This window comes from Pinus tabuliformis, chromosome X, assembly GCF_031772625.1.
Source record: "Pinus tabuliformis cultivar Carrire ecotype Pingquan chromosome X, CPIR1, whole genome shotgun sequence".
Classification (NCBI taxonomy): domain Eukaryota; kingdom Viridiplantae; phylum Streptophyta; class Pinopsida; order Pinales; family Pinaceae; genus Pinus; species Pinus tabuliformis.
Genome location: NC_142308.1, coordinates 640301114 through 640316597, shown reverse-complemented (window position 1 = coordinate 640316597; position 15484 = coordinate 640301114). Strand labels below are relative to the sequence as shown.

At 36.1% G+C, this 15484-nt stretch overlaps 1 protein-coding gene across 4 annotated transcripts; it reads left to right on the top strand.

Annotated features, from left to right (window-relative positions):
* The first annotated feature begins 2837 nt into the window (after positions 1–2837).
* Positions 2838–15280, top strand: LOC149141618 (uncharacterized). Of its 4 annotated transcripts, XR_016264412.1 has the most exons (4): positions 2838–3215; positions 3333–3407; positions 10696–10925; positions 11042–11168. XR_016264412.1 is itself a non-coding variant. In XM_089448116.1 (3 exons), the coding sequence occupies exons 1-3, from the start codon at positions 2942–2944 to the stop codon at positions 14384–14386; spliced, it is 501 nt and encodes a 166-aa protein (XP_089304242.1). In that variant the 5' UTR covers positions 2842–2941; the 3' UTR covers positions 14387–14404. The 4 variants fall into 4 exon arrangements, 1 of the variants encoding a protein (XP_089304242.1); XM_089448116.1 differs by lacking the exons at positions 10696–10925; positions 11042–11168 and adding an exon at positions 14235–14404 and having other exon boundaries at positions 2842–3215; XR_016264413.1 differs by lacking the exons at positions 10696–10925; positions 11042–11168 and adding an exon at positions 14906–15280 and having other exon boundaries at positions 2843–3215.
* The last annotated feature ends 204 nt before the right edge of the window (positions 15281–15484 follow it).

The following is a 15484-nucleotide window of genomic DNA, read 5'->3' as shown; positions in this document are numbered from 1 at the left end:
TATAAAAAACGGAAACCTAAGTAAATTAAAATTAGAAAATCTTAAAATTATATTATAATGAAAACCTAATATCAAAAAACTACCTTAAAGTTATAATATCAAAACAATGTAAGATAAAACTAAAATGAGAGAGTAAACGAAATCCTAATATACAAAAGAATAAGTTATGTTAAAATCAGAACCTAATATCACAAAACCTAAGTAACTTAAATGCATAAAATCAACCTCATAAACCTAAGTGATCACATTTATCAACCTCATATTTATTAATTTTTTTAATGTTTAGTAAACCAAAATTATAAAAGCTTATGCAAACACATTTATCAATATGATATTTAATATTTTAAATATTAAATATGTTTTGGATTTCTTTACAACTATTATTATTTTTCAATTATGGTTTATGGATAGTGAGTGACCACTATATCCATGGGTTATCATCAGGCATATTAATCTAAAGGGATATATTCACAAGTCTAATTTGTGAAGCTTAACTCCAAAGGCATAAAGTAGATTTGACCCGGTCACCTCCTTAATTTGAAAAGTACTTAACAACTCCAATACTACAATGGGGTGATTATATATATAAGACATTCAAATTTAATTTATTGAAAGTGAATAAATATGATGTTTATATTCAACTTTGTATTAATTAAATATCAAAACTTAATAACACAAATTAAAAAAACAAAAATATTATTATTAACTTTACTACCGAGTTAAATTTATAAATATAAATACTAATGGCCTGAATAAGATTGAACATACATGTATTACAAACAACCTTTACATGTGATTATGAAATGATCTATGTTACTAATAATTTCCTTTTATATATCTATTTTTCCTTCTAAATAAATAAATATATTAATATTAATATTAATATAAATAACATCTTATTAAAATGTTATTAATATTAATGCTATTAATAATATTAACGTTATTATATTAATAATATTAAATGTTAATAATTTTGAAAAATTAATATGATTAATAACTTTATTAAAATTGTTTTTTTTATATTCTTTAATAACTTATAAGGCATTCAAATGTAATATATTGAAAGGGCAAAAATATAGTGTTTGTATTCAGCTCAATTAAATATTGAGATTTTAACAGCACAAATTATTATTATTAAATTTATTATCAATGTAAATTTATAAATGTAGCTCTAGTAAAATTGAATATGATTGAATAAGATTGAACATACATATATTGCAAATAGCATTTAACATGTGAGTATGAGTTTTGTATATCAATTATTCTTTCTAAACAAATGTAAAGTAAATTCATTAAAAAAAAAAAAATTAATATTAATATTAATACCCATATTCATGATATAATTTTAATATTATTAATAATTTTAATGTTTTTATGTTAATAACATTGAATGCTAATTAAAAAAACATCAAATATCAATAATTTTTAAAAATTATTATGATTAATAATGTTATTAACACTTTTTTTTAAACATCATTAATATGACATGAATAATATTAGTAATAGTAATATTAATAATACTCTTTCTCATGTTATTATTAGTAATGTTTTTTATCTATCTTTTTTAAAAGATAATATTTATTTATGATAATCAATATTATAAACTTAAAAAAAAAAAATCTTATTATAAATTCATTTAAAAATTATAAATAAATAATTTATAAAATTATAAATTTTATGGAAATATTTATTACAAATTTATAATAATAATAACTAAAAGATAAAAGTATAAAAAAACAAAATAAAATTAAAAAGAACTTATATTATAAACACCTAAAAACTTAAATTTATAAAAACCAAATATTACAAAAGCCTAATTAACTTAAAATTATAAATTATAAATACTAAGGCTATCACATTTATGAACGTGATATTTAATATTTATATTATTATTATTATTATTATCCAATTTTAAGGTCATGCCCAAGCTAGACACCTCATTGGTGTATGAGACCCCCTTGTTTGTGGGACAAGAGACCCACCTCCGCGCGGTGATTCGACTACTAAGACTACGAAGACATACATAGTTTATGTGACCTTTTAGGAGAAAAACATCCTCTTAACCATTAGACCCACTCAAGCTATAATAACATTAATTTAATATATTTATATAATTAATTTAATAACATTAATGTTAATTATAATATTAATACTAACATTAAGTTAATTAATATTTACTTATTATAAATATTGTAGCTTTATTGAATTATTAATTAGACCAACCATTATCATTTAATCACAAGTTAAAATTGATTTTTAAATATTAATTTAATGTTTAATAATATCATTAAGCATTAACGAAAAACAGTTTAGTGCGTTGTCCACTTGCGTTGTCTCGAAGGAAAGTGGGTGTAATACAAAGTTAGAGGTAGTTTAAACATCACGTCTTTAGGGTATTCTGTTATTATCACCCAGTTGTAAGTAAGAGAGACTCATGGCATTTAATATTTAAATTGAAATGGGAAGGCATGAACTCAAATCCATAAACACACATCATTTAATATCTAATTTCAAATGGCTTTGCTCGGAAGGAATACATGAGTTGACTCAATTTAACTTAAAACTATTTTAAAATTTATATTAATTATGTTATATAATTAACTATCAATATTAATATGAACTAGTAAAGTGTGAAATCTTCTTCTTTTCCTCGAATTTTAATTGATATTTTATATTAATAATGTAATGTCCCCGTTCGAAATATTTTCTTTTTTAATTCCCCTTTGCCACTTCAACAACCGTGGAAATTTTACCATGTGAAATGACCACATTACCTCCAGGGTTTACCTCCTCCACGGCTTCGTGGCGACATTTAATGATACAGCTATCCTGCAGGATATGGTTTGTTTTGTAATCTCCCCGGTTGTACTTTCGATGTGTTATTTTTCCATGTGGTGAGGTTTAACAAATGAAGTGATTTAATATATGACTGCGCTCTTTTATGTGTGCTCTGGTGGACCATCCGGTCGCCCAGTTCTGCTCGGGATCCTCGCCTAGATCGATGGTGATGCACACTCTAAGGCTATCTGACAGTGGAGACTTCGCCAAAATTTTCACAAACCCCAAATGCATAGGAAATGACCTGAGTTGTTTCGCATTTTCCTCTGCGGATTTTCTCTATAGTGGCATGTTACGCCTGCGGTGCAGCTTGGTGGTCAATGGCACATTTTGGGTCCAACTGCTTGCTCTAGCAGAGGGTTCAATACATTTTACAGGTAAAACTTCATTTTTCCTCAGGCTCTCGGCCCTTTAGTTCTTTATTCGTTGAATTTGTTTGATACCCTATCTCAAAATCGCTAATTAGTTTTCCTATGTTTTTACTTTGCAACAAGGGTTGCTGGAGTTCTCGGAGATGGGTCGACCGTCTGGTAGGCGATGGCTCCACAACAGCTTGCTCCCAATCATGGGTAAGCTTCTGTCCCGAATAAAGTATACGAGACAGGGTTACTGCTATGACAAGTTTAAAGTCAACCCCTTCGACTGCAAGAGGAATGGCATTATTTAATGGGTTTGATGTCGTGATTGAATTTATGTTTTTTTTTTGTTTTCTGGAAGCACGGGGAGCCTCTCATTTTCAGGATCTCCCAGGATATAAGTTTATTGATGTAATTATATAGGCTCATCGTCTATCCTCTTATGAGGATGATTTTACCCAAATTGGCACAATTTAATTTTTTTATGAGATGTAGCTACCGAAGCTAGGAGTCCTATGTTGTAATTCGTTGATTTATTCCTGATATATAGTTAAATAATCATACTTTGTTTGGGGTTCACATCTTTGTTCGGAATTGTTTTGCTATGGTGATATATGTATTCTTCTTTTGTTCCTTTATCTGTATGCTTTAAGTTCTTTGCTTTCCAAATTTATAGAGAAGGGTTTACGCTAAAAGTTCTTTGCTTTCCCAATTTATAGACAAGGGTTTACGCTAAAAGTCCTTTGCTTTCTAAATTTGTAGAGAATGGTTTATGCTATGAAAGGTTGAGAATCTATAGTTGAATTTTTTTGCAAACTTGTCGTCTCGTTCACATCTTTGGGTATGGCTGTCAATTTAGTCCACCAGTTTGTCTCTGTCCCTCACACGCTCCATTCACTTTATTACAGAGTCTTTTTCGTCGGGATTTCCAGCTTCCCATTTGCCCCGGAATCTTGTGCTCCTGATAACCTGCTTCAAGATTCCCTCGGCTAGGAGGGTTTCTCTTCCAGCATGATGAGGGGGCCATGGTCACGAGACCTTTGCTCGTAAGAAAACAATCATTCGAATCCTCCAGCATGCAAGGGTTTACCTTTATTTTTTGTGTCTTGGTCCCCTCTTTATGGTTAAAGCCCCGTCTCTGAACTCCATATATACGCACAAGAATGAGTCTCTGAAGTTATTTGGGGCTATTGAGTTCCCCAGGTTCGAATCTCATCTTTCAGGAGTTTTTTTTTTTTTTTTTTTTTAGCTAGCTCTGATTACGTGCAGCCTGTGGGTGTCTATCCACCCTCACCATGCATACGAAGGTTGGAATAGTTTTCTGGGTGCATATCGAGACTACGACTCTTTACTTTATATGGTTTCTACTAAACATGCATGATTTTCACAGTTAAAATTTATCAATAGTCCCATCCTCAGGGAGTTATCTGCTTACCAGGTTTTTTTTTGAAATGTATCTTAATAAATTTATTTACTAACAGGGTTAATTGTTTTCCCTCATTCCCCTGTCCATTTTGAATCCAACTGTCCCACAGGTTATAACTTCTCCTAGACTATTTCCCTAAAAGAAATATTGATAGCAAGCAATAAAATTTCATAAATATACCAAGTCTCATGTCGTTACAATCTTCAGTAGACTTTTCCTACAGTAAACTACTTTGTCTTTCTGCCACATTCACGGATAAGCAGAAAATCTACCCTACTACCTTCTTGTTATCCCTTATCTTATTAAATTTTAAACTGCAAAATTAGAGGAACTTATCTGTTTAAACACAGGTCAGCGTTTGCATACCTGGGTCGCTTCTATAGAGCCCTGAATCATCTTCTATTGAACTTCTTTTTCCCTCATGAAAAGTGTTGTTACCACTACCTTTCGCAGCTAGTCATCCACCCATCCGTGAGACCGTATTTCAAGACCAGACTACCCCCTAGCTCGCTCGAAGACCACTGTCTTTGTCTACAAGCATGTTACACCCTTACCATCTAATCCTCACCAGACTTGGTAATTTTCCATCCTTGTCCCACTGTCTGTCTCTACAGCACAGCCCCCCCGCTCCTTTTCCTGGAGAACACCCCACGGTTGGGGAAAGAAAGGACGGTTAAGGTTTAGCAACCGTCTTTTTTTTTTATATATCCATGACATAACCAAATTTGTCATTATAAAACATGACCTCCTTCTCATTATATTTCTATTTACTTAAAAGAAAAATATAAGTTTATACAACTAATAATGTTCTTGTTTTTTTTTTTTACCGCGGTAATTAAAAAAAATATTTACAGTAATCTGGGGATATGACATCTGCCCCTCCCGAAAATCAGACATCGTCCTGATGTCTTCCCGTTATAAACAACCCTGGGTAAGCTTGCTTCATAAGTTCTTTGTCTTCCCAAGTGGCCTCATCATGCCAAAAGTGTTGCCACTGCACTTTAACTTGGGTAATATCCCACTTCCGTAGCGTGACTTATCTCCGGTCTAGAATGCTCAGCGGTTCAACTTAGATTTCTCCTTCCGGTTCTACCTGAAATATGCAACACCCTGAGTCAATTTTCTTTTAAGAGAAATCTTTGGATTAATTTACCGGAGAAATTCTTACCTGAATATCCTGCCAATTAATCACATGTTTAGGATCATAAACATATTTCTTTAAGACAAAAACATGAAAGACATTGTGGACTCATATATGACTAGGCAAGCGAGCTGATAAGCCACCGGCCCGACCCTTGCTAAATTCTGAAAGGGTCCACAATATCGAGGTGCCAACTTAACACACCCACTCCACTGTAAAGTGATTTTCCATGCTCGAATTCTCACATATACATGATCACTGACCTGATATTACTTAAACCTTATTTTCTTGTCAGCGAAATTCTTCTGTCTATCTTGGGCTACCTTCAGATTAGAATGCACCTTTTTAACCCGTTGCTCTATCTTCTGGAGCATTTTAGGACCCAACATCAACCTGTCTTCCGGTCCACTCCAGCTTAAGAGGGTGCGGCACTTTCGCCCATAAAGCACCTCAAAAGGGCTCATCTGCAATGATGTGTGGTAGCCATTGTTATACGCAAACTCAACAAAGTGAAGATAGTCCTCCCACTTGGTCGGTTGCTGCATCACATAGGCCCTTAAAATATCTTCCACCACCTGATTCACCCGCTCTGTTTGCCCGTCAGTTTGAGGGTGATATGTCGTACTAAAGTTCAGTTGAGTACCTAATTCCTCAAACAGTGTCTTCCAAAAGGCCGATGTAAATTTTACATCCCGGTCTGAAATTATTGCCTTTGGTAATCCATGCAGCTTAAATATGTTTTGCATGAACACATGAGTGATCTGCACCGCTCTGTAAGTAGATTGTACCGGTATAAAGTGTGCTGACTTGCTTAGCTTGTCCACAACCACCATGATGGAATCATTGTTTTTCTTCGACTTCGGCAAACCTGTTATGAAGTCCATAGTGATGGTTTCCCACTTCCACTCCGGAATGGGTAATGGTTGTAGCAAGCCCGCAGGATGTTGGTGTTCGGCCTTAATTTGCTGACATTCAAGACATCGAGCCAAGTACCCAGCCACATCTTTCTTCATGCCCAACCAATAATATTCTTTCTAGAGTGCGGTGATCATCTTTTGATATCCAAGGTGTCCGACATAATGAATTCTATGATGCTCATCCATTATCAAAGTTTTAATACTGTCCTGGTTGGGTACATATAGTCTCCCCTTATAATACAATATTCCAGCTGCATCCAAAGCGTAATCTAGCTGTTTTTCTGTGTTGTTTGGTAATTGTACTTGTTGTTTTATTTGCTGATACTCAGCATCTTTCTCGGCTACCTTCTTGATTATTTCCTCAAATGGGCTTCTTCTTTCACTGCAAGAAATTTCGTACAAACATTGCACTTTCCGACTCAAAGCATCTGCCACCTGATTTTCTTTCCCTTTTAGATGCTTTATATCGAAATCATAATTGCTTAAGAAATCCGCCCACCGTGTTTGCCTTGCATTTAGTGTGGGCTGGCTAAAATAATGAGTCAGGTTGTGGTGGTCTATTAATAACATAAATTCCCTTCCCACAAGATAATGCTACCACATTTTCACGTCGTGTATTACAGCAACCAGTTCTAGATCGTAAGCAGAATATTTCTGTTCATGCTCTTTTAACTTCCTTGATTCGTATGTTATCACTTTTCCTTCCTGCGTAAGCACCTCCCTATCCTTCTTTACTTGCTTCAGTACACACTACGTAATCCTTGCTGGGATCGGCTATACTTAAAGTGGGTGTTGTAGTGAGTAAATATTTGAGTTGTTCAAAGCTTCTTTGACATTCGAGGGTCCATTTCAAGGTTCTTCCCTTCTTCTGCAAGGATGTAATTTGGTAAGCCACCTTTGAAAATCCCTTTACAAACCATCTATAATAGCCTACCAACCCCATGAATGATAGGATATCTGCCACATTTTTGGGTATTGGCCACTCCATGATGGTCCTTATCTTTTCAGGATCCACGGCGATCCCATCGCTAGTGATGATATGGCCCAAGTACTGAATTTGCTCCTTGAAAAAGTCACATTTACTAAACTTAGTGTATAACTGGTGCTTTCGAAGGGTTTGTAATACTAACCTGAGATTTTCTTGATGCTCCTCCATCGTCTGAGAGTAAATCAATATATCGTCAATGAAAATCAGCATGAATTTATCCAAACATTGATGAAACACATTGTTCATCAGGCACATAAAGGTGGCGGGGGCATTGGTCAACCTGAAAGGTAAAACCATAAATTCATAGTGGCCATATCGAGTTCTGAAGGCTGTCTTAGCTATGTATTTCTCTCTAATCCGGATTTGGTGGTAACCTGACCACAAATCAGTCTTCAAGAAAATTGTTGCCCCCTTACCTGGTCAAACAACTCATCAATACGGGGTAAGGGGTACTTATTTTTAATTGTCAGCTTGTTTAACAGGCGGTAGTCCATACACATGCAAAGAGTCCCATCCTTTTTCTTGACGAATAATACAGGAGCTCCCCAAGGGGACACACTGGGGCGAATGTACTTTTTATCCAACAGCACATGTAACTGCATCTTTAGCTCTGTTAATTCGGGTACACGCGTCCTATAAGGTGCGCGAGAGACTGGGGCTACACCTGGCACCAATTCAATGGTGAAATCTATATCTCTCTTGGGTGGCAGCCCATGAATCTCTTCTGAAAATACATCAACAAATTCTTGTATCACAGGATTATTCTCCAGTGTGGCTGTTTTATTTTTTGCGTCAGCATATCCCACCTGGATAGCATAAATCTGACATCATTTCCTGATGCATTTGGCTAACTGTGAGGCAGTTATGGGTCGAATATGTACTGGCTGCTTAATCCCATGCATCTCCTATTTTATTCCATGCTCGTCTTTATAGCTGATAGTTTTGGTTTTGAAATTAATTATGGACAAGTGTTTCTCTAACCAGTCCATACCAATCAATATGTCGTATGAGCCAAGGGGAAGCATATTTAAATCTTCTGTTATGGACTGTCATGCTATACTCAATGGGCAGTTTTTGACCTTAGCCATTACTCGTCTCTTTTCCCCAGTTGCCAACTGAACTAGCGAGGGGTCCTTGAACTTAATAGGTTGCAGTTTACAGTGCTCCACAATCCTAGGACTAATATAACTTAATGTTGCACCAGGGTCAATTAAAATAGTTACAGCAAGGTCTAAGAGCTTACCTTCAAATTCCACCATAGTCGGCTGATATTCCGCCTGGCGATCCTCTAGAGTGGCATTAATCCTTGGCAGACTCCTTCCCACATCACTGACGGTAGAGGCTTCATAAACCTGGGAGACCTATTCAGCTTCTTTTCACTGAGGGTAGTTCTTCACGTAATGGGGGCCGCCACAGCCCCAGCATTGCACCGAGGCCCTTGTTGTCCCTTCATTGTCTATTTTCCCAGGTTGATCATTAGTTCTAGATTCACTGGGGGCTTTGATCGGAACACATTCCTTTGAGAGTTTCTACTTTTTTGTCCTTTAACAAATCCTTTGCTCCCTCCACCATGGTTTCCTTTAGTGCCACCAACCAATTTTTTGTTTCTCTTGTTGACCCACTTCTTACCCAAGAGCTCTCCCTTTTGCTTACTCTGCTGATAGCAGATTCGGGCCTTCCAAATAACTTCGTCGATCATCTTAGGATTTTCAAATTCAATCATTTCCCTCATACTTACAGGTAGGCTACTGACAAATCTATGCACTTTAGCTTTTTCTTGTCGGATGTAAGGAACATAGCGGACTAAGGAAGTAAAACGAGTAATAAGTTCGTCCATAGTTTTCTGCCCCAATTGCAATTCATGAAATTCCCTTGCCTTCTCATCATAGAAGCGCTTAGTCAGATACTGCTCATTAAAATACCTTTGAAATCTCTCCAAGGTGACAGTCTGTTCGCTTACCCCTTTTACCATCTTAACTTCCTCCCACCACAAGTTGGCCTTCCCCGGCAATTGGAAAATGGCCAATCACGCCTTGAGGTTGTGATCGTATTCATACAGCTAGAAGTATTTGTTCATATTAATCAACCAGGCTTTAGTCGCTTCCTCCTGCTCTCCATCGAAGTGTGGGGGCTTAATTTTAAGAAACTCCCCTTGCAGCTCGATCTGCTGCCTTTTGGATGTCTGTTGTTCGGAGGCATTGTCTGAGCGTTCCTCCTCCCTTCCTTTTGACTCCTCGGGTTCTATAGGGGTGATTTGGTATTCCTGATATTCTTTGTTATTCAGTGCTAGGATATGGTGGCTTCTGGTTCTATTTATCTAAGAGACTCTTTATAATTCTCTCTTGTTCCATTGTTAACCGTGCATTATCTTTCCATAATCGAGCCATTTCATTCTTCAACTCTTGTACTATTTTCAAAATTTCTTGATTGGTAATGTGCACCTCCTCGCTCAGTTGTACCCATAATTTGGGATTGCTCCCAAGACCTGTTGCAGGTCCCTGACCCGACGCAAACTGGTGTGTCTCACTGTCTGCCCTCCTCATATTCTCAATTCGCTGTTACCTTTTCTTGCCATAAACAGTCACAGTAGGAGGTTAATGCATGAGCTATTTTCTTTCTGCGCATGAGAGATAAAATAAATGGTACTATACAGGCTATTGACATTTAAAAAAAACAAAAAACAAAGCCCAGAGGTGACAGCCTTGCAACTTGGCTCTAATACCACTTGTAATGTCCCCGTTCGATTTTTTTTTTTTTATAATTCCCCTTTGCCACGTCAATAATCGTGGAAATTTTACCATGTGAAATGACCGCATCACCTCTAGGGTTTACCTCCTCCACGACTTCCTTGTGACATTTAATGATACAGCTATCTTGTAGGATATGGTTTGTTTTGTAATCTCCCCAGTTGTCCTTTCGATGTGTTATATTTCCATGTGGTGATGTTTAACAGATGAAGTGATTTAATATATGACTGCGCTCTTTTATGTGTGCTTTGGTGGACTGTTCGGTCACCCTCTTCTGGTCAGGATCCTTGCCTAGATCCAAGTGATTCACAATCCAAGGCTATCTGATGGTGGAGACTTCGCCAGAATTTTCACAAACCCCAAATGCATAGGGAATGACCTGAGTTGTTTCGCATTTTCATCCACAAATTTTCTCTGTAGTGGCCTGTTACACCTGCGGTGCAGCTTGGTGGTCGATGGCACAGTTTGGGTCCAGCTGCTTGCTCTGGCAGAGGGTTCAATACGTTTTACAGGTAAAACTTTAGTTTTCCTCAGGCTCTCGGCCCATTAGTTCTTTATTTGTTGAATTTGTTTGATACCCTATATGAAATCGCTAATCAATTTTCCTGTGTTTTTACTTTGCAACAAGGGTTGCTGGAGTTCTTGGAGATGGGTCTACCCTCTGGTAGGCAACGGCTCCACAACAGCTTTCTCCGAGTCACGGGTAAGCTTCTGTCGTGAAAAAAGGATCCGAGACAGGGTTACTGCTATGGCAAGTTTAAAGTCTACCCCTTCGACTGCAAGAAGAATGGCATTATCTAATGGGTTTGATGTCCCGATTGAATTTTTTTTTTTTTTTTTTTTTTTTTTTTTTTCTGGAAGCACTGGGAGCCTCTTGTTTTCAGGCACCTCCCACGATACAAGTTTATTGATGTAATTATATAAACTCATCGTTTGTCCTCTTATGAGGATGATTTTCCCCAAATTGGCACAATTTAATTTTGTTATGAGATGTAGCTAGCGAAGCCAGCAGTTCTGTGCTGTAATTCGTTGATTTATTCCTGATATACAGTTAAATTTGCATACTTTGTTCGGGGTTCACATCTTTGTTCAGAATTGTTTTTGTATGGTGATATATGTATTATGCTTATGTTCATTTATGTGTATGCTGTAAGTTCTTTGCTTTCCAAATTTATAGAGAAGGGTTTACGCTAAAAGTTCTTTGCTTACCCAATTTATAGAGAAGGGTTTACCCTAAAGGTTCTTTTCTTTTTAAATTTATAGAGAATGGTTTACGCTATGAAAGGTTGAGAATCTATAGTTAAATTTTTTGGCAAACTTTTCGTCCTGTTCACATCTTTGGGTGTGGCTGTCAATTTAGTCCACCAGCTTGTCTCTGTCCCTCACACGCTCCATTCACTTTATTACAGAGTGTTTGTGCTCGGGCTTTCTAGCTTCCCACTTGCCCTGGAAACTTGTGCTCTTGATACCCCGCTTCACGATTCCCTTGGCTAGGAGGGTTTCCCTTCCGGCATGATGAGGGGCCCATGGTTACGAGACCTCTGTTGGTAAGAAAAGAATCATTCGAATCCTCCAGCATCCAAGGGTTTACCTTTTTTTTGTGTCTTGGTTCCCTCTTTATGGTTAAATCCCCATCTTTGAACTCCATATATACACACATGAATGAGTTTCTGAAGTTATTTCGGGCTGTTGAGCTCCCCAAGTTCGAATCTCATCTTTCACGAGCTTTTTTTTCTTTTCTTTTTTTATAGCCAGCTCTGATTACGTGCAGCTTGCGGGTGTCTATCCACCCTCACTACCAAGGCTGGGACAGTTTTCCGGGTACTCTCCTTGTAGAGTAAAATTTCAAGGCACAAAGAGTTACTGATATCCAGACTACGACTCTTTACTTTATACGGTTTTTGCTAAACATGCATGATTTTCACAGCTAAAATTTATCAACAGTCCCCTCCTCAGGCAGTTATCTGCTTACTAGTTTTTTTTTAAATGTATCTTAATAAATTTATTTACTAAGAGGGTTAATTGTTTTCCCTCATTCCCCTGTCCATTTTGAATCTAGCTATCCCACTCGTTATAACTTCTCCTAGACTATTTCCCTAAAAGAAATATTGAGAGCAAGTAGTAAAATTTCATAAATATACCGAGTCTCATTTCGTTACAATCTTCAGTAGACTTTTCCTACAGTAAACTACTTTGTCTTTCTGCCACATTCACGGATAAGCAGAAAATCTACCCTACTACCTTCCTGTTATCCCTTATCTTATTAAATTTTAAACTGCAAAATTATAGGAACTTCTCTGTTTAAACACACGTCAGAGTTTGCGTACCTGGGTCTCTTCTGTAGAGCCCTAAAGCTTTTTCTATTGAACTTATTTTTCCCTAATGAAAAGTATTGTTACCATTGCCTTTCGCAGCTAGTCATCCACATGTCCGTGAGACCATCTTTCAAGACTAGTCTCCCCCCTAGCTGGCTCGAAGACCACCGTCTTCGTCTACAGGCATATTACGCCCTTACCGTCTGATCCTCACGAGACTTGGTAATTTTCCATCCTTCTCCCGTTGTGTGTCCCTACAGCACAGCCCCCCCCTCCCCCCCCTTTTCCTAGAGAACACCCCACGGTTGGGGGAAGAAAGGACAGCTAAGGTTTAGCAACATTTTTTTTATATATATATATATCCATGACATAACCAAATGTGTCGTTATAAAACATGAACTCCTTGTCATTATATTTCTGTTTACTTAAAAGAAAAATATAAGTTTATACAACTAATAATGTTTTTGTTTTTTTAGTGCGCTATTTAAAAAAAATATTTACAATATTCTCGGGATATGACAAATCATTAATAAAGCTATAATATGTAAATATATAACATCTGTGTACTGTAGAAAAATGCTATTTGATTTTTATATACAATTTTGATGAAAAAAATTCTTACATGTCATTTTAATCTTAATTGTAATTGAATTCAATGGTAAGTCAAGTTTTAATATTGAGAGTTTTTCAAAATGTTTTTGATACTCACATATTCTTAAAGATTAGTTAGAGAGCTTGGGGAATAGGGCATCTTTATGAGAAAAATGATGAATATATATTGCACATTTAGTTTTTTAACTTAATTATTGTGATTTAAAAAATATTAAATTTATTGAAGATAAAGGAAACAAATATTAATATTCCACATAATTTTAAAATAGACCATTTTAAAATATATATATATATATATCTATATATATATATATATATATATATATATATATATTTTTAAATTTTTGATATCAATCATATTTATCTTTCATAAACAAGATCCAAAATAAAATCTTCATGAATTAAATATTAAAGAAGTGGTTTGACCATATCTATTCAAAGTTGTACCACAAGGTAAATAATGTCCAATACTTCCAAATTTTTATCTACCTCAAAAGTAAAAAAAATAAGACACCACATCAAATCAATGTGCCAATATAGCGAGTGCTAGGGTTTCAATAAAAACCTAAATTTTTATGTAAAAATTGGATTCCTTGCTAGGAAGGCAACAAAGTGTCAAATCAAAATGAAAGCGAACACATGCAATATGCCAATAGAGCGAGTGCTAGTATAACACTTTCACTTAATGTTTATGCAGTTTACCACATATGAAAAAAAGACCTATAATATATATATATATATATATATATAACCATGACATTATATACATCGGTTTAATCTTGTCAACTTAAACGTGGTGACAAGAGTTAATGCATTGTTTTTATTTCACGTTACCCATTTTAATTTACATTGCCATCATTTATATCTCCTTACTATGGTTTGGTTGGATTACAGTTTGTGGTCCCAACACAGCACAAAATACCTTACCTACCATCGATACCTTTGAGGTTTCTCAATGTTTCTGGCATTGTTCCCCAATGGTGCATGTACCCGGCTTGACATATGGAATACTCACCACGCTAGATCTTTCCGGGTTGATCCAATGACTCTGGTCTATTGTGCGAGATTTAGGGTAACTACTCCAAGGGTGACCCAACACATTTCCCTCATTATCACTACAAGGTTGCCGCTATGCAACTGGTAGACTCTTGGTGCTCGTTTGCAGGTCCTCGGGGATTATTTCACCGGTTAAATGTAGGGTAAGTTACTTCACAGTAGCTCGTTTCTCTACTTTCAGTTTAACCTCCACTAAATCTGACCAGGTTTCTTTGTGGAGACAGGGTCAGAAATGATTGCTACCCTTATAGCATCCCGCCATTCGAGCTATCCAGCTTTGTAGAGCTCGCACTGGGCTGAATATGTTGTCAGTTGTTAACTTCTTCCTACATGGAGAGTGTAAAATTAATTTCGATGACAGCTTACAACTTGGAATTCACCACCTCACCTTCTAGCCGACTCGGGTACAAAGAGGGTTGCTAAAATCTTCATTTAATTATCAATTTCTTTGGTTTATGTTCATAGGTTAATCTTACCAACCCTAACTCGGGTCCTTTGTCATTGCACAGGATTCTTGAGTGGCTACAACCACACCCTTCGAGAATCGGGCCGAAGAGCACGATGACACCCTCGACAATGACACTTCCAAGTTGGCATTTGATACCATAAAGACCTGTTTACTGCTTCATGGGTTACAAGAATTAGGGTCTCAAGTTAAAAAAATGTTTGTTTACTGGCAATTGACGGTTTAGGTCTCAGAATGAACGATCGTTGATGCCGAAGTTATTAAAATTGAACTTGTTATAAGAATTTGGGTCTCAACTCATCCTATGGTTACAAGATTTGGGTCTCCGCCCATCTTATGGTTACAAGTTGCTGTGTCTTGCATTTTTATTTTAATATTTTTGTTTCTTTGCGCCAAGATCTCGTACATGGTTATGGTTTGAGGCAAAATTACCTTAATAATATAGCTCACTCTTAAAGCACTTATGTACAAAGTCTTGGTTTTACTTAGTATTATTTATGGTCTCAGATTCCATGAGTTTTCTTTCACTTCATTTTTTTTCTTTCACTTCATTTTCAGGGACACTGTTAATAATAGCTTATCTCTGTACATGAAAAGCTTGGGCATGTTCCTTAGGTTTTTA